The 22,478-nt window shown below is 42.4% G+C and overlaps 1 protein-coding gene across 1 annotated transcript; it reads right to left on the bottom strand.

Annotated features, from left to right (window-relative positions):
* Positions 1-12,980: 12,980 nt before the first annotated feature.
* On the bottom strand, positions 12,981-15,163 carry LOC137305291 (probable G-protein coupled receptor 139). Its single transcript, XM_067974142.1, has 2 exons — positions 15,094-15,163; positions 12,981-13,876 (listed from the first exon to the last, which is right to left on the bottom strand). The coding sequence occupies exons 1-2, from the start codon at positions 15,161-15,163 to the stop codon at positions 12,981-12,983; spliced, it is 966 nt and encodes a 321-aa protein (XP_067830243.1).
* Positions 15,164-22,478: the final 7,315 nt, after the last annotated feature.

Genomic DNA, 22,478 nt, shown 5'->3' with positions numbered 1-22,478 from the left:
GATCAGTCGAAAGTTTACTTGTATGAAAATTCAAGCACCTTTTATCTTGTCGCTCAAAATTCTCCATCTCGCTCACTCTGTCAACTAAACTGACTGATGCCGAAAACACAAATTTCTTCATGCATACACATCGGCTAACTTAACCTGCGAGTAACCTCAATAAGGCGTTGCTGCCTCGAAATACAATGATAACCTACACTTTTCATGCACCGTCACAGATAGTGCGGGGAACAGACATTGCCATGTCCCTGACACAGATCGTGTGTCATCATTTAAAATACTCTGAATAGCAATGCAATTTGGCTTTTATGTGATAATACGATTCCTGCTGTAATATTCCATCTTCGTTTGTCTGGCCGCAGATGAAAACGACCACTATCGTGTTTTCCCTATGTTTTTTCCTCTGTACATAAATAACAGGTTAAGATTTCTCACTTACATTGCTTTACGTGTTTAATATAAGAGCAAACATTTACCCTGGAACCGGCACCAATCCTTTAAATTCACAGCTGCTCATATGAAAGCAGAATATTAAATGGGAGAAGTCACCGTACTATATATATAGATGGAGGGGATTGTATAGGTATATCGGAGTTGTGCCTGGAAAAAAAAAATATCAGAGTTATTATTAAAAACACAGATGTCGATATACATCCGATTCTGACATGTAATGGGCATTTATATTTAGTTCATTAATATTCGGGAATATCCATTAATATACAAGGGGTCAAAAGCACAATAGTTGCAGCTGCCTCTGTGGTTTCATCGTGGTGTTTCACCTATGTTAAAAATATTTTTCAAGATGTTTTTAAACCTCGTTTAACATCATGAAAACTGTTCTTAAACATCCACGCTGAGTGGAATACTGTAAAAGGAATTAATCCGTGTCGCACCACCCAATCCTCTGATATAACTGGGAATGTGTGGCTTTGGGATCGAAGTACATATAGAAGTCGAGTTGAAAATCTTTGTCACCAAACCCACAACCCAAATAATAAATATGTCCCAATTTATCATTTCCATGTAAAGGGTTTGATGTATGATGCTGTATTTTTCGTAAATTCGGTTTTTCAGAATAACAATAATAATAAAAAAGAACTACGCACAAGTTGTATAAATTCTATTATCGATTTATATAATTTATTCCTTGCCTTACGAAACCCAAAAGATGCAGCAGCAACGCAGATTTTATCTCCAGTAGTAATTTACTGGGTACAATTGCATGGTTTGGGGTTCTTCCGATCGCTTGTCGTAACTGCATCGGTTCACACCGTCTCACCCGGCTTCCGCCGAAGTAGGGACGGGAGAACACAAAGAAAGTTTACTCCAATTACTCTTATTTAATCGTGCAAAAGAAACTTAGGTGCAGATTGTTGTCTTTACCGCCCGGACGTTAAGCATCGCCTGGCCACTGCTCAATGAGGAAATTCTAGCTCAGGATCGGGTTGAACAGAACCCGCCGGATTTTCCTTCTCTTGGCATTAATTGGAAGGGGAATCCATCGGGTTGTGGAACGGCCGAGGATCCTCGCTGCCAGTGTATCTTCTCTGTGCTCCGCCCACCCCGGTTTGGCTTTACTTTAGGGGCTCACATCATTAGTTGGTCTCAGCTTAACACAACTTCAAATAAAGATCAGGTTCAGATACGCATAGAACATAATAATATCAGAGATAGGAGCATGAGTAGGCCATTTGCACCTTCAAGCCGGCTGCGCCATTCCATGAGATCATGGTTGATCTGATTCTAGCCTCAATCACTTTCGTGCCTGATCCCCATATCCTTTGACTCACTTGCTGATCAAAAATTTGTCTAACTCAGCCTTGAATATATTCAATGACTCAGCCTCCACCGCTCTTTCGGGCAAAGAATTCAACCCTCTGAGAAGCAATTTTTCCACATCTCCGTCTTAATGGGCGACCCCTTATTCCGAGACTATGCCCCCTAGTTCTAGATTGCCCTGTGAGGGGAAACATCCTCTCAGCATTTACCCTGTCAAACCCCCTCAGAATCTTATATGTTTCAATAAGATCTCCTCTCATTCTTCTAAACTCCAGTGAGTATAGGCCCAACCTGCTCAATCTTTCCTCATGAGAAAACCCTTCCATACCCAGAATCAACCCAGTGAACCTTCTCCGAACCGCCTCAAATGCAAATATATCCTTCCTTAAATAAGGGGACCAGTACTGTACGCAGTACTCCAGGTGTGGTCTCACCAGCACTATGTACAGTTGTAGCAAGACTTCCCTGCATTTATACTCCATCCCCATTGAAATAAGCCTGCAAGATTTCTGTGCTGGCGTAAACTTTCCGAGTAGAATCTCGCCTTTCACCAACACATAGTTCAGATATCCAGTAGCAGTGACCAACAATCGTTGCTGCGGGCATATTCTTGGAAAGATAGTGGACAACTTGTCCTGTGATGGATATTTTGTAATTTTCAGTAATATTAACCCAAATGCTAATATTTGGCTCGGACTGAAAATTATAAATAACTATAGAAAATATTCAAAACACTCAGCAGGTCAGACAGCATTTGTGGAGAGAGAAATATAATTATTGGCTCAGGTTGGTGGCCTATCATCGGAACTGTTCGACGACCTGAAACGTTAACTCAGTTTCTCTCTCAGCAGATGCTGCCTGACCAGCTGTTAGTTTCCAGCAATTTCTGTTGTTATTTAAGATTTCCAGAGTCCGCATTATTTTGCTTCTGATAATTACAAGACTCCCTACAAAGCAGACGAAATTCCCACTAAATTGTTTAATTTAAAATTTCAGAACAAATTGTGTTGCCCGTCAGGTTATTACATTACGAATATATCGGAAACTTGGAGTTTTCTTGTTGTTATTTGATTGATGGCGGCAGTCAGTGTCTGCACATCAAAAGAAACAAATATTATTCCACCGACAGCAGGAGAAGTGGTACGATTAAACACTGTTCAAGATGAATATTAATTGATTAGAAGCGGCTTACCAGGAACGCCAACTGTTTCAATAATAGGGTAGTATATGTTTTCTATCTGTATGATCACCGGCTGTCCCATTTTCGGAGAGATGTGACGTTGTCTGTTAGTGTTACGGGCACGCAGATCTTCTGCTTTCAAAATAAGGTCTTATTTATACCTGACATAAACCTCAAATGACACACGAGTATGGTACAATGATTGGCATTAGTTACAGTCAATTCAACAAACAGATTAAGCCGACCGTATTTGCTCCCGGTGACCAAGAAGTAGGATCTTTTGAAACAACATTTCACATTGAAAACCAAGAAGTGTAGAATATTACTTAGATCATATTTTAGAAATAGAACTTTTTGAAATCTACGCTCCTAAATAATGGTACAGACTCCTGCAGGTGAGGATATCCATTTATATTTTCGTGAAAGGCATCTGATGAAAAATGTCCAAATTTGTGGTAGGTTAGAATCATCTACATTTTAGGTTCTTCGTTATGTTTTCTTTTTGAATTTATAATGAATAATATCGCTATAAGGAGGCTCCGTGGTGCACGTGAGATCGAAGCGTGTTCACAGATACACACAGAAAGTGATATAGTCAGTTGTATATAGCTGAGCAGTCCCACAGATATGCTGAGATGTTGGATTACAGCATTAACAGGCGGTGGGCGGAGATGAAAGAGACAGGTCCTGGTCTGATATGTACCAGGTGTGAGAAAAATCAATGTGGAAAGCGATCTCAATATTGTCGCTGTGTGCTGTATATTTACCGGAACTGACACTTCGACACACACGGACCGTACAGTACAAGACAGGAATGATTTTGTTCCCCTTTCACAGATCGTACAGGTTAAAATTATTCCTACGATGTCAAGCTGTGCATTCACTAGTCTGTGAGACAGCTCTCCCAACTTTGACCCCAGTGCTCAGAAACTAATGAGGAACGGGATGCACAGTTTTGAAGTGGTTGTGTTACTGGAGTAGTAATCCAGAGGCCTGAACTAATAATCCAGACGACGTGTGTTTAAATCCCGCCGTGGCAGTTCGTGAATTTGATTTCAGTTCATTTAAAAAAACAATTCAAGAAATCTGGAAACAAAATGCTGCTACCAGTAAACGTGACAAGAAAGTGTAAAATTGTCGTAAAAACTATTGTCGAATGGGAAGGTAGCCTGCGGTCCTTAGAAGGTCCAGCACTATATGTGACTCCAGTCCCACATCAACGTGGTTGACTCTTATCTGCCCTCTGAAATTGCCTAGCAAACCATTCAGTTGTATCAAACCGCTACAAGAAAAGAATAAGAAGAATAAAACCTTAAATCTGAGATAGATAGCTTTTTGGCAACCAAGGGTATTAAGGGATATCGGCCAAAGGCAGGTATATGGAGTTAGATCACAGATCAGCCATGATCTTATCAAATGGCGGAGCAGGCACGAGGGGCTGAATGGCCTACTCCTGTTCCTATGTTCCTATTTTCCAAATTGGATGCGATCTCGGCAAAGGCACAGGCAGCTCAGTCAATCCTGCAAAATCCCCCTCCCTAACATCCGGGGACTGGTGCCAAAGGTGGCAGCTTTGTCCCACAGCCCAGTCACACAACAGCCCGGCATAGTTATACTCACACTATCATGCCTATCGCTCAACATCAGTACTCCTCAGTGTTGAACACCACTCTGCCCGTGGACAAAAACCCAGCTGTTTTCTTTCTTCCTTTCCTTCTTTGTTTCTTTCTGAATTGTGGTATTTGTGGATTGTCATGGAGCAAGAGTGTTCCGCCTGTTTTGGGACGCTGATGAATTTAGGCTCCTAAAGTTTATACTGGGAACAAGGTCATGAGAGGCGTAACTGGGGGAGTGATGGCGAAGATCCACACCTGGAACGTATGTGGCAAATGGAAGCCCATAGCCTCGGCAGTTGGGAGTTTCGAAGTGTCATTGCAGGTGACTTGGGGACAGTTTTTTTCCCCACAGGGGCCGTCGCAGTAGGAAGTGGGGTTCGAAGAGTGGAGGATGCAGTTGGTGACGGAAGCTGTGAGTTTATTGTGCGTAAGCAGGAAACGGCATTAATCTCAAGAAATATACCATCAATTCCACTGCACGTTCTATGCATGCGTGTGTTTAAATAAAATTACATAGCATTTACAGCACAGGAAAATACCATTCTGCTGGTGCTAATGGTCAACACGAGCCTCCTCACACTCTATTTACTTCTGTTTAAATGCGTGTGCAGGTGTGTGTATTGGTTTACATGTGTATGTTTGTGTTTATATGTGTGTATGTATAGGTGTGTGTTGTTGTGCGAGTGTTTATACGTGTGTGTGTGTTTCTGTGTCTTTATATGTGTGTTTTTATGTCTGTGTGTATATGTGTTTATATGTGTGTCGGTATGAGTGTGTATGTGTAGGAGAGCCTGTGTATATATCTAAGTTTGTGCGTGTATGTGTGTGCATATGTTTATGTGCGTATATACATATGTACACTTGTGTGTGAGCATGTTTTATCTGCGTGCGATTATATGTGTATGTTTCCGTGTGTGTACATCTATGGATTTGTTCATTTGCATATTTATCTATGTGTTTGTTTTGCAGTGTGTATACATCTATGGGTTTGTACATGTGCATACGTGCCTGTATTTAAATCTGTGCATGTGCATGTCAAAGTCTGTGTGTGTGCAATACACATATCTGTATATGCATATATGTATGTGGTTGTTTGAGAATGTATGTGGGTGAATATGTATCTATTTCTCTGTCTATTTGTGTGTGCAGATGTATTTTTATATGTGCATGCATACACAGTATGTGTGCCTGCATCTACGTGTGTGGGTGTATATTTGTATGTTTGTGTTATATATGTGACATTTTCTCTATATATATGTTCGTGCGTGTGCACTGTATTTATCTGGGTATGTGCTCATGTGTGTACAGGCGTGCTGCATTTAGATTAATTCATGTGTGATTATTTGAATGTGTGCATGTGTAGGTGCCTGTGTATGAGTCTAAGTTTGTGTCTTTGTGCGTGTGTGCGTTTGTACATATGTGAATATGTGTACATGCAGGTGCACATACGCGGATATGCACGTAGTCTCAGCTCTCCTGCTGTTGGGGGTGATTGTAGATTTGTTCTGAGGGCCGAAAGGATGAATAATGGAGAACTGAAGGATGGAGGATTATTTTTGATGTGGTTTGTCTACAACGCAAGCAATCTGAAACAAGAGATTGGTCCATTTGACCCAAATCAGCTCTCCCCTCTTGTGATCTTTCCCTCCACATCATCTAACTGCAGTTCGAATTGTCCCTAAATTCTATCTTTAAATAAGCCTGACAGGGAGATTGTGGCAGCCCCGCCCCCACTGTCTGATTTACAGCCCCACCCACTCAGCCTGAATAACAGTCCCATCCCCTCAGACTGATTGACAGAACTGCACCTCAGCCTGATTGAGAGCACCCGCCCCAAATTCTGATTCACCGCCCCTTCAATCTGATTGACAACCCTGTCCCTCAGTCTGATTGACAACCCTGCTTCCGAATCCCGATAAACCATTTAATTGTCAGTAAAATTTCAAACTTCGATCGAAATTCATTCCAAACCCGTTAAGAAAAAAAAAATCGCTAACCTTCACCACACGGACTGCAACGGTGCAAGAAGGCAACTCATCACCACCTTCTCAAGGGAAATTAGGGATGGGCAATAAATGCTGGCCTTGCCAGCGACGCCTACATCCCATGAACTAATAAAAAAAAGATGACAGGTTCCCGTCCCATGCCCGTGTTCGAGTGGAACCGCCAAACTTTCCTGTGGCTACTGATGATTGGATGTTTGATCGGCCGCGGTCCGTGATGTTACAATCTCCGTCACCTTCAAGTGAGGTGCCCTCCTGTTGGCGGGCTGATGTCCGTCTCCGCAATATGCAGGTCATGGAATTAATTTTTGCTGTGTGAACATTATTTATGAGGTTTTAACGTTCGGCTGTGAATTTCACTCCGTTATTTTTGTTGTTTCACCGTGAAAATGGTTTCAGTCTACAGATACAATGTAATTAAAGGGTGACTGCAACGTGATAGATGTTTTATTCTTTCGTTTGTTTTTCTGATGTAGGCTCCACACCCGAAACATTAACGCAGATTTTGTTTCGGTTGCTGACGGACCTATGTATTTGCAGCATTTTCTCTCTCCATTTCTAACTCTCTCTCTCTCTTCCTGTCTATGGGAATCAAGGCCATCGTATATGCGGCTCATGCAGGCTAGCGTCACTTGGACAGTGGGCTTCCAAGTGGTGTTGTCACTGGGAAGAGCAGCTCGAGGAGACAAGGCCCATCTGTTCAGTGTTTAATTGCAGACACAGAGAGAGCAGCGTCATTGCTCACTCGCTCAGATTATTAGGCTTGTGCCTCACTCAGTGATACGTTTAAAGCGACAATTCCATTAATTTTATTCCGAGCGCGGAGTGAATCTTCAGTGCCGATCGTGCAGGATACACAATGGTTGGAAAAGCAAAAAACAATGAATGAAAAAGACAGAAAGGAAGGAAAGAAAGATGAAAGAAAGAAAGAATGATAGGAAAAAAAAAGAACAAAAGACAATGAAAGAAGGAAAAAATAAAAATAAGGGAAAGAAAAGAAAGACAAAAAGCAAGAAGAAAGAAAGAAAAGGAATGAAAGAATACAAAAAGGAAGGAAAGAAGTAATGACAATAAAAGAAAAGAGGAAGAAAAAGAAAGAAGGGAGGGATGGAAGGAACTGTGGAAAGAAGGAATAAGTAAGGGAAGAGAACTAGTAAGAAAGGAAAGGAAGTTATAAAGAAGGGAAGAGAAATAAATAATGAGAGAGAAACAACGAAATAGAGATAGGGAAAGCAAGAGAATGAGAGAAAGAAAAAAGAAAGAAGAAATGAAAGAAGGAAGGAAACAAAGAATAACAAAGAAAGGGAGAGAGAAAGAAAGACAAAGAGCGAGAAAGAAAGATCAAATTAAAGAAAGATAAATAAAGATCGAAAGAATGAAAAGAACAAGGAAGAAAGAAGGAAGGAAGGAAGAAAGGAAACGAAGAATAAAATAAAAACAAAGAGAGAAATAATGAAAGAGAGAGAAAGAATGAAAGAAAGAAAGGAGAGAGAAAGAAGAAAGAGGAAGAAAGGAAAAAGGAGAGAGAAAGAAAGAGAGAGAAAGAAAAGAAAGAATAAAATAAGGGTGTCCAATTTCTATCGTGCTGTTTCGACTTCAGAACGTTCCAAAGATGGGGGTGGGGGTTATGGGGTGCGTGGAGAGTTACACCCCATGAAATTAATAATGGGCGGGCGTAAAACGAGCGACCAATCTGAACCGCCAGTTTCCAGCCTGATAAGTTAAATTAAAAATCTGCGGAGTTTTACTTTGCCCTTTGTAGAACTAATTCATTTTTTTTCAAACTGTGTAAAGGAAAGTGTAGAAGAGCATGCCAGGAGCAGCACCATGCGTACCTAAAAATGAGGTGCCAACCTGGTGAAGCTGCAACACAGGCCTACATGCATGCGAAACAGCGGAAGGAACATGCTATTGATAGAGCTAAGCGATTCCGCACCCAACGGATCAGATCAAAGCTCTGCAGTCCTGCCACATCCAGTCATGAATGGTGGTGGACAGTTAAACAACTAACGGGAAGCGGAGACTCTGTCAACATCCCCATCCTAAATGATTGCAGAATCCAGCCCATGAGTGCAAAAGCCAAGGCTGAAGCGTTTGCAACCATCTTCAGCCAGAAGTGCAAAGTAGATGATCCATCTTGGCCTCCTCCCGATATCCCCACCATCACAGAAGCCAGTCTTCAGCCAATTCGATTCACTCCACCGATATCAAGAAACGGCTGAGTTCACTGGATACAACAAAGGCTATGAGCCCCGAAAACATCCCAGCTGTAGTGCTGAAGTCTTGTGCTGCAGAACTAGCAGCGCCTCTAGCCAAACTGTTCCAGTGCAGCTACAACACTGGCATCCACCCAACAATGTAGAAAATTGGCCAGGTATGTCGTGTCCAGAAAAAGTAGGACAAATCCAATCTGGCCAATTAACGCCGCATCAGTTTACTCTCAATCATCAGCAAAGTGATGGAAGGTGTCGTCAACAGTGCTATCAAGTGGCACTTACGCACCAATAAACTGCTCACCGATACTCAGTTTGAGTTCCACAAGGACCACTCGGCTCCAGACATCATTACAGCCTTGGTCCAAATATGGACAAAAGAGCTGAATTCCAGAGGTGAGGTGCGAGTAACTGCCCTTGACATCAAGGCAGCATTTGACCGAGTGTGGCACCAAGGAGCCCAAGGAAAATTGGAGTCAATGGGAATCAGGAGGAAAACACTGCAGTGGCTGCAGTCATACCAAGCACAAAGGAAGATGGTAGTAATTGTTGGAGGCCAATCGTCTCAGCCCCACGACATTGCTGCAGTAGTTCCTCAGGGCAGTGTCCTAGGCCCAACCATCTTCAGCTGCTTCATCAATGACCTTCCCTCCATAATAAGGTCAGAAATGGGTATGTTCGCTGATGATTGCACACTCTTCAGTTCCATTTGTAACCCCTCAGATAATGAAGCAGCCCATGCCCACATGCAGCAAGACCTGGACAACATCCAGGCTTGGGCTGATAAGTGGCAAGTAACATTCGCTCAGACAAGTGCCAGGCAATGACCATTTCCAACAAGAGAGAATCTAACCACCTCCCCTTGACATTCAACGGCATTACCATCACCGAATCCCCCACCATCAACATCCTGGAGGTCACCATTGACCAGAAAATTAACTGGACCAGCCACATAAAAGCTGTGGCTACAAGAGCAGGTCAGAGGCTGGGTATTCTGCCGCGAGTGACTCATCTCCTTACTCCCCAAAGCCTTTCCACCATCTACAAGGCACAAGTCAGGAGTGTGATGGAATACTCTCCAATTGCCTGGATGAGTGCAACTCCAACAACACTCAAGAAGCTCGACACTATCCAAGACAAAGCAACCCGCTTGAGTGGCACCCCATCTACCACCCTAAACATTCACTCTCTCCACCACTGGCGCACTGTGGCTGCAGTGTGCAGCATCCACAGGATGCACAGCAGCAACTCGCCAAGGCTTCTTCGACAGCACCTCCCAAACCCACGACCTCGACTAATTAGAAGGACAGGGACAGCAAGCACATGGGAACAACACCACAAGACGATACGACCATAAAAGATAGGAGCAGGAATAAGCCATTCTGCCCCTCGAGCCTGCTCCACCATTTAATGAGGTCATGGCTGATCTCATTGTTACCTCAACTCCTCTCTCACGCCCTTTCTCCATATCACAAAACATCCCGACTTGGAAATATATCGCCGTTCCTTCATCGTCGCTGGGTCAAAATCCTGGTACTCCCTACCTAACAGCACTATGGGAGAACGTTCAGCATACAGACTGCAGCAGTTCAAGAAGGCGGTTCACCACCACCTTCTCAAGGGCAATTAGGGATGGGCAATAAATGCTGGCCTTGCCAGCGCCGCCCACATCCCATGAACGAATAAAAAAAAATACCGTATGAATATATTTGAAATCAATTTACCTGAAGATAATATTAACTATTTTTTTACATATGGAAGATAATCTGGCCCAGTGAAAACTCCCTGATTAAAACACCTGCATCCTGTGTTGTTTATATTTGTTCCGTTTTTTTTATTTTTACACGATGACCGTCTAAACATTTGCAGTTTCTAAAGAAAAACATATGTTCATTTACATAGCAGTTTTTTAACTGGAAAAGTGCACCCTGACCCACTTCTACAGCCCAATCGCCACAGTTCTGGGCATCGTAGTTTAGGAAAGGTGTGAAGGCCTTCCAGAGGATGAAGAAGAGATTTACTCGAATGATTCCATGGATGAGGGCCTTTAGTTACGCGGATAGACTGGAGAAGCTTGGATTGTTCTCTATGGAGCAAATAATGTTGAGAGGAGATCTGACAGGTATTCAAAATCATGAAGGGTCGAGATTGAGGAGATGGAGAGAATAGTTCCCATTGGTGGACGGGTCAAGAACCAGAGGACGAGAGGACATTGATTTAAAGTGATTGGCAAAAGAGCCCAAGGCGAAATGCGAAAAAACTTTTTTTACACAGCGAGTTGTTGTGATCTGGAATGCACTGCCTGAGTGGGTGGTGGAGGCAGATTCAATCATGGCTTTCAAAAGGGAATTGGATAAATACTTGAATGAAAAAAATGCAGGGCTAGGGGGATAGAGCAGGGCAGTGGGACCAGCTGGATTGCTCCTGCAGAGACCCGGCACGGACTCGAGGGGATGAATGCCCTCCCTCCGCGTTGTAATCATTCTATGATTCTATGATTCAATGAATCTTTGAAATAAGATGACAAGTTCAGCGGTTATGTATTTGTCCAATATTTGTCTGGTAAAGCTGTCATTTATTCTTAAAGTCTGAAAACCGTCATTATTTTCAAAGAAACAACAAGAAATCGCTGACTTCAGTATCTGAAGAGAGATTTTCGTCGAAGTTCATGGCACATTTATGGCCAGACACTGAAGTGCTGTCAGATACTGGGATCTTCCGACTCCCTACCCATGGTGTCAGACACTTCCCGCCACTCCCCCCGCCAGAAAACGTAGTCCGCTCCAACGTTCTGCAATGTTCCCGGTTCTGCCTCTGCGGTGCTGCCAAAGGAAAGGATTCCCCATGGGGCCAATTCTCCAAATTCCCAATTCCCAGAGTGGCCTGAAGCTATTACAAAAGTTGCAGGCCCAGTCCTTCATCGTGTTCGCTTCTCTTTAACGCTTTATCGCGTGCTAGAGGTCGTAAAGAGGTAAGGGATGAATTGGATGGGAGCTAAACGAATTTCTAGTAAAAGGTAAAACCACAGATTCCGTTCTCAAGGAGAAATGGACATACTCAGTGAATTACTTGCCTGAACAGAGGTAAAAGCCCAGGGAATCATGTAATAAAAAGAATCACGTACTCAATCACCTTAAATCTGGCAGTATTGAATTACATCTAATCGAGCACAGCCCTTCTAATTATAAAATTGCAGGGCTGCGGATTTTCAGCTTAAGAGCTCTCTAACCCTCTTCCGCATTTATTCATTTTAATTGACGAAAAAATGAGGCTGGTGAGCGGAGAAACAGGGATTTCTTGTACACATACTTACACCGAGCGTGAGCAATTCGACTGGAGATTCCTGTGTGCACATGTAATTACTATTGAGGAACTTTTGCTAATTTTGAAGGGATGCAATTGGGGAGAATTTCAACTTTGGGCAATAGTGTACAATGGACGATACCGAATTAGCTGTCCATGATAAAACTCGCCTGATTTCTCTTTCCATTTAATTCAAAGGAAGGAAAAATCAGGCATGCGAATAATGGGCGGTCAATTCGATCTCGATTCATAGAATGATAGAATGATACAGCACAGAAGGAGGCCGTTCGGCCCGTCGTGCTTGTGCTGGCTCTTTGAAAGGGCTTTCCAATTCGTCCTAATCCCCCGTCCTTTCCCCATAGCCCTGCAATTTTTACACTTCAAGTATTTATCCCATTGAAAGCTATTATTCAATCTTCTTCCACCACCGTTTAAGACAGTTCATTCCAGTTCATAACAAATCGCTGTGGAAACATCCGGCTCTTTTGCCAATTACGTTAAATCTGTGTCCTTCGGCTACCGAGCCTTCTGCCACTGGAAATAGTGTCTCTCTATTTACTCTATTAAAACCCTTCATGATTTGAACACACCTATTAAATCTCCGCTTAACCTTCTCCGCTCCAAGGAGAACAACCTCAGTTTCTCTAGTCTGTCTATGTAACTGAAGTGTTTGTTCCCTGATACCATTCTGGTGAATCTCCTCTGCACCCTCTCGAAGGCCTTTCCTGAACTGCGATGCCTAGAATTCGACACAATACTCCAGCTGGGACCAACCAGTATTATATAAAGGTTTAGCGGAACGCTCTTGCCCCTTTCACACTAATTCCCAAAGTTAAGATTACTCTCATTGTTTTTTGATTCGATTAATCCATTTAACTTACCTAAGTTAATACATTATTAGAGCTAATGGGCGCTTAATCATATTCTTCAGCTTGTCTCTGAATTTACTCTGGGACAGTGCATAAATAAACGTGTTTGTACAGCAACTCAAAGTCCTAAGCATGTAGCCGGTTTGTTCCATAATGGTGAATGGGTCGTTATAATTTCCTACCATAAATTGTGTATCTGTAAATTGTACACATATATAACACGTGAAAGATACCATCCATAAAAGTATAAAACTACCAGATATGGAAAGCAGTAAAATTATAGATTTCCTTCGGTTCTCCATCTCTGGATCTTTGTGAATCTCGCTATTGTTGTTTCCTAGCAGTCCCCTCCTCACTCTATTGGCCAGTACAATGTGCCTGATGGTCAGAGCATTGAGCAGTAAAATCAACACAAATGGAACAAACGGGGTTAAAATAGATTCCATCCACAAAAATGCTACCCATATGGGTATGGTATAGAAGCTTGATTTTACATAGCAGGACCATGGTACATTATCAATTATTTTCCGAGGTTCCAATATAAAGTAGATTGGAACATTTTCTAAAACGCTCAAGGTACAAACCACTGCTATAACCAAAGCCGCAGTTTTTTCGGTGCAATATTTTGTTCGCAACTTTTGGCAACAAATGGTAATGAATCGATCAAAGGTGAAAGCGACAGTTAACCAGACAGAACAATCAACAAATATAAAAAGCAGGGCGAGATTGAGACTACAAATAGGAGTGTAATTCAGGAATGTATATGGAAAATAAGCATCTTTAATCTCATACAGTATCACATCAAATACCAGGACCAGTAGATCCGCCGCTGCCATGGCCACCAAGTAACGGGTGATGCATTTCGAAAGGTCGCAGCTTCCGCGGGAGAGAATCACAATTGTCAACAAATTAGCTGAGAAAAGAGGGAAATGAAATTACTGACTCTCCTTATCTTGAGAGGATGACCAGTCGACAGTTCATTTGTATGAAAATTCATGCACTCTTTAACTTGTCACTCAAAAGTCCCTCTGGGGCTAATTTTAACCTAACTCGCAGGACGGGAAACCCACCGGAACGGCTGGAACACTGATTATATATCCGCCCAATATTGCTCTCCAATAGTTTCATTAAATAATGCTTCAACTAACATAAAATATATTTATTTAAAGCTGTCTTTAAACCCTGTTTAACAACACGAAAACGTTTCATAAACATCCACGCTGAGCAGAATAATGTAAAATGAATCAATCCTTGTCTCACGGCCCACGTCCCTTATATGAAAGAGAATTTATGGTTTTGGGACCGAAGAACTTATAAAAGTGCAGTTAAAATCTCTGTCACCAAACTCACAACCCATATAAGAAATATGTCCCAATTTATCATTTGCACATTCAGGATTTGATGTGTGATGCGGTATTTTTCGTGCCTTCAGTTTTCCAGAATAACAATATTATAAAAACATCTGCCCACAAGTTGATTATAGTCTATTGTTGATTGGTATCATTTGTCCCTTGTCTTACTAAACGCGAAGAGAGCAACAGCAACACAGATTTTATCTCCAACAACAATTGACTGCGTAGAATTCCGACCGCCCGTGGTAACTTCGGCCGTTCAGACCGACTCTCCCGTGTTTCCTCAAATCTTCCGCCGAAGTGGAAGACAGTGGTTGGAGTTTCTTCCGATCTCCTGGAACTTCAGCGGTTGACACGGTCTCTCTCGGGTTTCCAATAATCTCAGCAACTTGTCTTGATGGACATTTTCTACAACAAGCTGCGACGCAAATATTTGGCTTGGACTGAAAATTACAAGATTCTGTACAAAGGCGAGGACATCCCCACTAAATTGTTTAATTTCAAACTTAATAACAAATTATGCTAACCGTCAGGATATTGTATCATGTATATGTCGGAAACTTAGAGTTTTCTTATTGCTATTTGATTGATGCCGGTAATTAGCGTGTGCACATAAAAACAAACATAGAATATTATTGATAATATAAAGTAAAAACAGAAATGCTGGAAATACTCAGCAAGTCAGGCAGCATCTGTATTATTGTTAGACCGACTGCAGCAACAGTGATACAATTAAACACTGTTAAAGATGAATATTAACTGATTATAAGCGGCTTACCAGGAATACCGACTGTTGCAATAATAGGGTAGTATATGTGTTCTATCTGTATGATTACTGGCTGTCCCATTTTCGGAGAGAAGCGAAGTTGTCCGTTAGTGTTATAGATATGCAGATCTTCTGCTTTCAAAATAAGGTTTTATTTATACCCTCGAGAAACCTCACGGGTCACAGGAGTATTGCACAATGACTGGCATTAGTTACAGTTAATTCAACAAACAGATTAATGCCAGTATGCCACTGATCAGCGAGTATGATATTTTGAAATATTTCACGTTGAAAATAAAGAAGTCAAGAATAATACTATAATCATATTTGAGAAATAAAATATTTTGAAATCTGCGTTTCTAAAGTAATGATACAGAAGCTGAGGATATTCATTTATAGGTTGATGGGAGGCATTTGAAGAAATAAATGTCCACATTTATGGTTGATTAGCAACATTTACATTTTAGGTGCATCATATTTGTTTTCTCTTTTAATTACACACTGCACAATATTATTATAAGGAAGCTCCGTCGTTCTATTCAGATCGAAGATTGTTCATAGATACACACAGAAAGTGATATAGTCAATTGTATACAGCTGATCAGCCCCACTGATACTCTGATTTCAGCATCAACAGGCGTTTGGCGGAGGTAAAGGAGACTTTGCCTGGTCTGATATGTACAGGCTGTGAGAAAGATGAAGGTTGATAATGGTCTCAATGGCCGTTTGGAAGGGTTATGGGAGTTTATGGACTTCAAATTCTAAAGATTTCGAGGGTGAAAAGGAGACTTCATGCCAGCTGTGAGCCGGAATTTGGAGCGGGAAATGGTTCTGCCCCTGGGGTCAAAGGTCAAGTAACCCCACCTGAAGCCGAGTTATTTTAGAAATATGGCACTGTCCCGCCAATGCCCTTCACCTTCCTTGGTATTTCACCATTTGGCCAACGGTGGATTTTGGTATGATGTAAATTGAAATGATGGCATACAGTCAAATTGTGACCAAAAGGGACAACAATTCATACAGCAGCAGATACAGGGTGGGGGTGGGGGGAGGGGTAGGCCTATGGACGGAGATCCCAATGATTAGTTAATAGTTCGATGGGCCACTTTGTGCTACTTGAATGCTATTTTCAGAAACTCTCCAAGATGCCTCTCCATGCTCGACCTGAAAAGTTACTTCACTCGTCAGGGCTGTGTTTCACGCAATACAATTCGTTTCAGCTCCCTTGGATTATACTGAGTCATAGGTACAGAAGCAGACCTTTCAGCCCCTAAAGCCTGTTCCGCCAATCAATTCGACCATTGCTGATCTGGATCTTAACTCCATCTACCTGCCTTGGTTCTGTGATCGTTAATACAAATCTATCAATCTCAGTTTTGAAATTTTCAATTGACCCTCAGTCTGTACAGCTCTTTGGTGAGAGACACTTCAAGATTTCCACTACGCTTTGTGTGAACAAGTGCTTCCTGACCTCACCCCTGAACGACCAAACTCTAATTTTAAGGTTCTTCCCATTGTTCTGGATTCCCCCACCAAACGAAATAGTTTAATTTATCTACCCATTGAACTACTTTAATCATCTTAAACATCTCAACTATTTCACCACTTATTTTCTTTTCTTGCTCAGGGGAATACAAGACTAGTCTATGCAACCTGTCTTCATAATTTAACCATTTTATCCCCAGCATCATTCTGGTGAATCTGCGCTGTACCCAGTTCAAGAGCAATATACACTTCTTGAGCTGTGGTGCACAGAACTGAACGAAGTATTAAAAATTGGGTCTAAGCAGAGCTTTATGTCCATCCATTTTATACTAGCCCCTTGAGATGAAGACCAAGAAACCATTAGCCTTTTGAATTATGCTTTGTGCCTGCCCACTAGCTTTGATAATTTCTCTACTTGGACCTTTAAATCTCTCTGCTCCTCCACAGTTCTTAGCTTCTAACCATTTTGAAAATACTCTGATCTATCTTTCTTCGGTCCAAAGTGGATGATCTCACACTTTCTCACGTTGAACTCCATCTGCCAAAGGTCTACCCACTCACTTAATCTGTCAATGTCCCTTTGCATCTTTCTGCTCCCAGTTACATTATTTACTATACCACATAACTTGCTGTCGTCAGCAATCTTGGATATACGGCTCTCTATTCCTTCATCTAAGTCATTTATAAATATCGTTAAAAGCTAAGGCCCCAGTAGAGATCCCTGGGGACACCACTAGTCACAACCTGCACAATTGAAGTACGTACCCATTATCCTTACGATCTGCTTCCTAACTCCTAAACAATTTCCTAACCGTGTCAACAGGACGGGGAAAAGATCTCCGCTCCCAACTCTGAATTAATATTAGCGACCCCCTTTAAAGTGCGCACGTTGGGACAGTTTGATGGGACTTTTTTGTGTATTTAATTATAAATTATTTCAAATAGGAAGATCAATTATGATTTAAAATTAGATTGACTGAACTGTAGCATTTCGAGAATTCTATTTTTCCCATGGCAGTGATGACTTTAACTGTGCACACCCGTCAGTCTGTGCAAGAGGAAACATCGAGTCTTCTGTGGTTTCTTTGCCTTTGACCTTGCCTTTGTTTAGAAATAAATTTAGCAGAAGGAAAATAGTTATTTGGTGAAGAGAACCGCCCATTTGTAACCCTAATGCAAATGGCCTGACAATCGATTGAGTTGGATGACTTAATCCATCTGATTGTTGAAGAATGAAGGCAACTTTTAGTGGAAGGAGCCAAGAAAGATCGACATTAAAACATTGTTGTACATGTAAAGGGGCTGAAACTGAGACACACGCGAATTGTATCAGACGGGAGTGAATTGTCTCCTCTCTCTCATTCTCTTTGACTTCGTTTCACTTACTGTTTCCCTTTTTGTCTTCCCCATTGCCTCTCTATCCCCTTACGCTCCGTCTGTTTCTCTTTATCTCTCCGTGTCAATAACTGTCGCTCTGTCCAATTGAATTTCTCGCTCTCTATCTCTCGTTCTCTGTTTCTCATTTCTTGGTTTAGGAGCGACCGTCAGTTTGGTGGGATGGGTCAGTTTGGTGATTGGGTCAGTTTGAGAGTGATGATCAGTTAATGAGTGATGGTAACTTTGAGAATGTTGGGTCAGTTTGGGGGAAAGGGTAAGTTTCGAAGTGATGATCAGTTTGCGAGTGATGGTCAGCTTGGGAGTGATGGGCAGCTTGGGAGTGATGGTTAATTTGCGAACGATGGGTCAGTTTGGGAGTAATGGGTCAGTTCCGGAGTGATGGTCAATTTGGGAGTGATGTCCCAAGACTGCCGACTTCCATCACCATAACATTGCCCATCTCCGCCCTTGCCTCATCTCATCTGCTGCTGAAAACCTTAGCCATGTCTTTGTTGCATCTAGACTTGACTATTCCAATGCTTTTCTGGCTGTCTTCCAATCTTCCACCCTCCATAAACTTTTGATTATCCAATCCTTTGCTGCCCATATCGTAACTTGCACCAAGTCCCATTCACCAATCACTCCTGTGCTCGCTGACCTACGTAGGCTACAAGTCAGGGAATGCATTAATTTTAAAATTCCCATCCTTATTTTGAAATCTCTCCATGGCCTTGCCCCTCCCTATCTCTGTCACCTTCTCCAGCCCTACAACCCTCCGAGGTCTCTGCAATCCTCCAATGCTGGCAGCTTGCGCTTCCCCTATTTTAAATGCACCACAACTGGCGGCCGTGCCTTCAGCTTCCGAAGCCCTGAGCTCTGGAATTCCCTCCTAAACCATTCCACCTTACGGGTTCTCATTCCTCCTTTAAGACATTTCTAAAACCTACCTCTTTGACCAAGCTTTTGGACACCAGGCCTAATACGTCCTTATGTGGCTTGGTGTCAAATTATGTTTGATAATGGGTCCTGTGAAGCACCTTGGGACGTTTTGCCTCGTTAAAGGCGCTATGTAAATGCCAGTTGTTGTTGTTGTTGGATCTGGTTGGGTGTGAGGAATCAGGTTGGGAGTAATGGGTCAGTTTAAAAGGGGAGAAGAGAAATAAGACTGAAACTGAATCGTTCTCTTTTATCCGCTGGGTGATGTATGTGCACACTGAGGCACACATGGTCCGTACAGTGCCTGGCGGGAGTGAATCATTCTCTTTTACCTATTCTGTCCTGTAAATGTACAGAAGCTATCACTGAGACACACACGTGATGTACTGTATAAGACTAGGCGATATAGAAGCTGTCACTGAGGCACACACGGGCCATAGAATATGAGACGGGAATGAATCGTTCCTTTTTACCCGCAGTGTACCGTACATGGTGGATTGGATGGTAGTGAATGTAACCCTGCTGTTTAAGAAAGGAAGGAGAGAGGGAACTATCGGCCAGTTGATCTCACACCACTAGTAGAGAAAATGCTAGAATCAATTATTAAGGACGTAGTAACAGGGCCCTTAGAAAATCATAATGTAATTCGGCAGAGTCAACATGGTTTTATGAAAGGAAAGTTGTGTTTGTCAAATCTATTCGAGCATTTGAGGGTGCTACTGGCAGGGTAGATAATGGAGAACTCGTGGATGTAGTATATTTGCATTTTTAAAGGCTGTCGATAAAGGGGCACACAGGAGATTATTAAGATTCGAGGACTGAGGTTGAGGGTAATATATTCGCATGGATTGAGGATCGGTTAATGAATGGAAAACAGAGAGCCGGAATAAACGGGTCAATTTCGGGTTGGCAGTTTGTAACTACTGGAGTGCCGCAAGGTTCAGTGCTTGGGCCTCAGCTATTTACAATACATGTCAATGACTTAGATGAAGGGACCGAGTGTAATGTATCCTAGTTTCTTGATGATACAAAGCAAGGTGGGAAAGTAAGCGGCGAGGAGGATGCAAAGAGGCTGCAAAGGGTTATAGACAGGTTAAGTGACTGGGCGAGAAGGTGGCAGATGGAGTATAATGTGAGGAAATGGAAATTATCCGCTTTGGTAGGAGGAATATAACGGCAAACTATTTTTTAAAAGGTGAGAGGTTAAGAAATGTTGGTCGTCAAAGGGATCTGGGTGTCCTTGTACACGAATCACAGAAAGTTAACATGCAGGTACAATGAGCAACTAGGAAGGCAAATGTTAGCCTTTAATGCAAGGGGCTTTGAGTATAAGAGCAAGGGGCCTTGCTGCAATTATATCAGGCTCTAGTGAGACCACACCTGGAATAGTGTGTACAGTTTGGTCTCCTTACATAAGGAAGGATTTACTTGCCTTAGAGGGGGTGCAACGAAGGTTCACCAGATTAATTTCTAGGAAGAGAGGGTTGTTCAATGAGGAGAAATTGAGCAGAATGGTCTTATATTCTCTGGAGTTTAGAAGAATGAGAGGTGATCTAATTGAAGCGTATAAAATTCTTAGAGGGCTTGACAGTGTAGATGCTGAGAGGCTGTTTCCCTGGCAGGAGAGTCTAGAGCTAGTGGTCATGGCCTCAAGATTGGGGTCGGCCATTTAGGACTGAGAGGAGAATAAATTTCTTCACTTAGAGGGTTGTGAATCTTTGGAATTTTCTACCCCAGAGGGCTTTGGATGCTCATTCATTGAGTATATTAAGTACTGTGATCCATAGATTTTTAGACACTAAGGGAATCATGGGCTATGGGGATAGGGCGGAAAAGTGGATTTGAGGTAGAAGATCAGCCATGATCTTATTGAATGGTGAAGCAGGCTCGAGGGGGCGTATGGCCTACTCCTGCTCCCATTTCTTATGTTCTTATAGGCATTGAAAATAAACACAGCGCCACTGGATTAGGTAGGGTCCCATTACCTGGGATACCAGCTGCTGATCGATATTAAGGTGCATGTTGTTGAAGAATCAGAGGGTCCTCTATCAAGATTCTATGAGATAGTAAGGAACTTTCAGGCGCTATAATGTTTAAGTTTGCATAGATAGGATAATCGCCATCTATGAATAATTTCAGTTGGCTCTATCTCTAAGTAAATGTCATGACCTCTATGGCAGTGATGATCTTAGGCCTGTTGAACGAATTCCCAAATGGTAATGCAATTCTGAATTGCTTAAGTGTGGACTATCAATGAGCAGATAATTGTGACTGATAGGAAGCATTTATCCAGCGGCTCACAAATGGAAATAAAAATCCCGAGAGATATATAACGAGCTGCCGATTCGCCATCACCCGTTTCACACTTTTGCCCCAATTAAAATCTACCCGCCTTGAGAACTGACGAACACGATATGGTCCAGTGACAGGAATTTTACACCTGGCAGCTTGGAATGCTTTGTTAAATATGTAGAGTCGCCTATTTCTTGAGCACACGGTGAATATGTTTCCAACACTCATTGCCCAACGTGTTTATGGGGTCATTATAAAAAGAGGTCACTCGGAGCTCAGGGAATGGATCTGTCCTTATCAAAGGTGAACGAACAGCAATATCCTCAGCCTTCTCAGTCCCGTGTAACCCATCCCCTTGATGGGCTTTGGGGTCGCTAGGTTCATTATGGAAATATTTCCTCAATCTGAGATTTGGTAAAGAGTTAGCATTTTTGGTGGTTAGTGTTAAGTTAGTGTAAGTATTTAATGGATTGGTTCATGTCTCTAGTAGAGGTTTGTGTTTTTTAAATCGTTTTTAATGTTTTATTGTTAGCCAAACAGTTAGTGGCCTTAAATCTAAACAAACAGTTTTAAATGACTGTTAGATAACATGGCACGTCAGTTGGGGCCCGTCACATGCAGATCGTGTGCTAAATGGGATCTCCAGATCATTCCGTGTGTCTTGGAAAACCACATGTGTAGAAGTGCCGCCAACAGCTCGAGCTCAAGCTCAGAGATTCTGAGCTTGAGCGGCGGCTGGCGTCACTACAGTGCATATTGGAAGCTCAGAGTTTCATGAATAGCACGATTCAGGAGATGGTTACCCCACAGAGTTGGGGAGTTCAGGAGGAGAGGGTGTCAGTGATCACCGGACAGATTAGGACTATCAGGCAGATTGTGCAGGTAACCCCTGGGATTGTGGCAATCACAGTTCAGTGTTGAATACCAGCGAGTGCGTTGAAACGTGGGGGAAGTGCAGTCAGGAGCAAATCCACAACACCACGGGAGGCTCGGCTCCACAGAGGGTAAAAGAAATGCAGTTGTTACAGGGAATTCGATAGTCAGGGGATCGACTGGCATTTCTGCGACCGCAGACATGAGTCCTGAATTGTGTGCTCCTTCCTGGTGGCAGGATAAAGGACATCACTGAGATAGTGCATAACATTTTGAGGAGGGAATGAGAGTATCTGGAAGTCGTGGCCCATTTGGGAGCCAATGACATAGGATGGAAAAGGGTCGAAGTCCTGCAGTCAGAGTTTCAGGAGCAAGTGAAGAAATTAAAAAGCATCCATTGCTGGAGCAATGGTGCAGGAGAGAGGGCTCCAATT

The sequence above is a fragment of the Heptranchias perlo genome, chromosome 39, assembly GCF_035084215.1.
Source record: "Heptranchias perlo isolate sHepPer1 chromosome 39, sHepPer1.hap1, whole genome shotgun sequence".
NCBI classification, from domain to species: Eukaryota; Metazoa; Chordata; class Chondrichthyes; order Hexanchiformes; family Hexanchidae; genus Heptranchias; species Heptranchias perlo.
Note: the sequence above shows the minus strand (reverse complement) of the source record. Positions and strands in the feature narration are given on the sequence as shown.

Bases quoted from the DNA above. Each gene is read 5' to 3' on its own strand.
- LOC137305291 (XM_067974142.1), bottom strand. From the start codon at position 15,163: ATGGGACAGCCAGTAATCATACAGATAGAACACATATACTACCCTATT. The intron at 13,877-15,093 runs GTAAGCCGCTTA...CTCTTTTCTCAG, and splicing joins TGCAACAGTCGGTATTCCTG to CTAATTTGTTGACAATTGTG.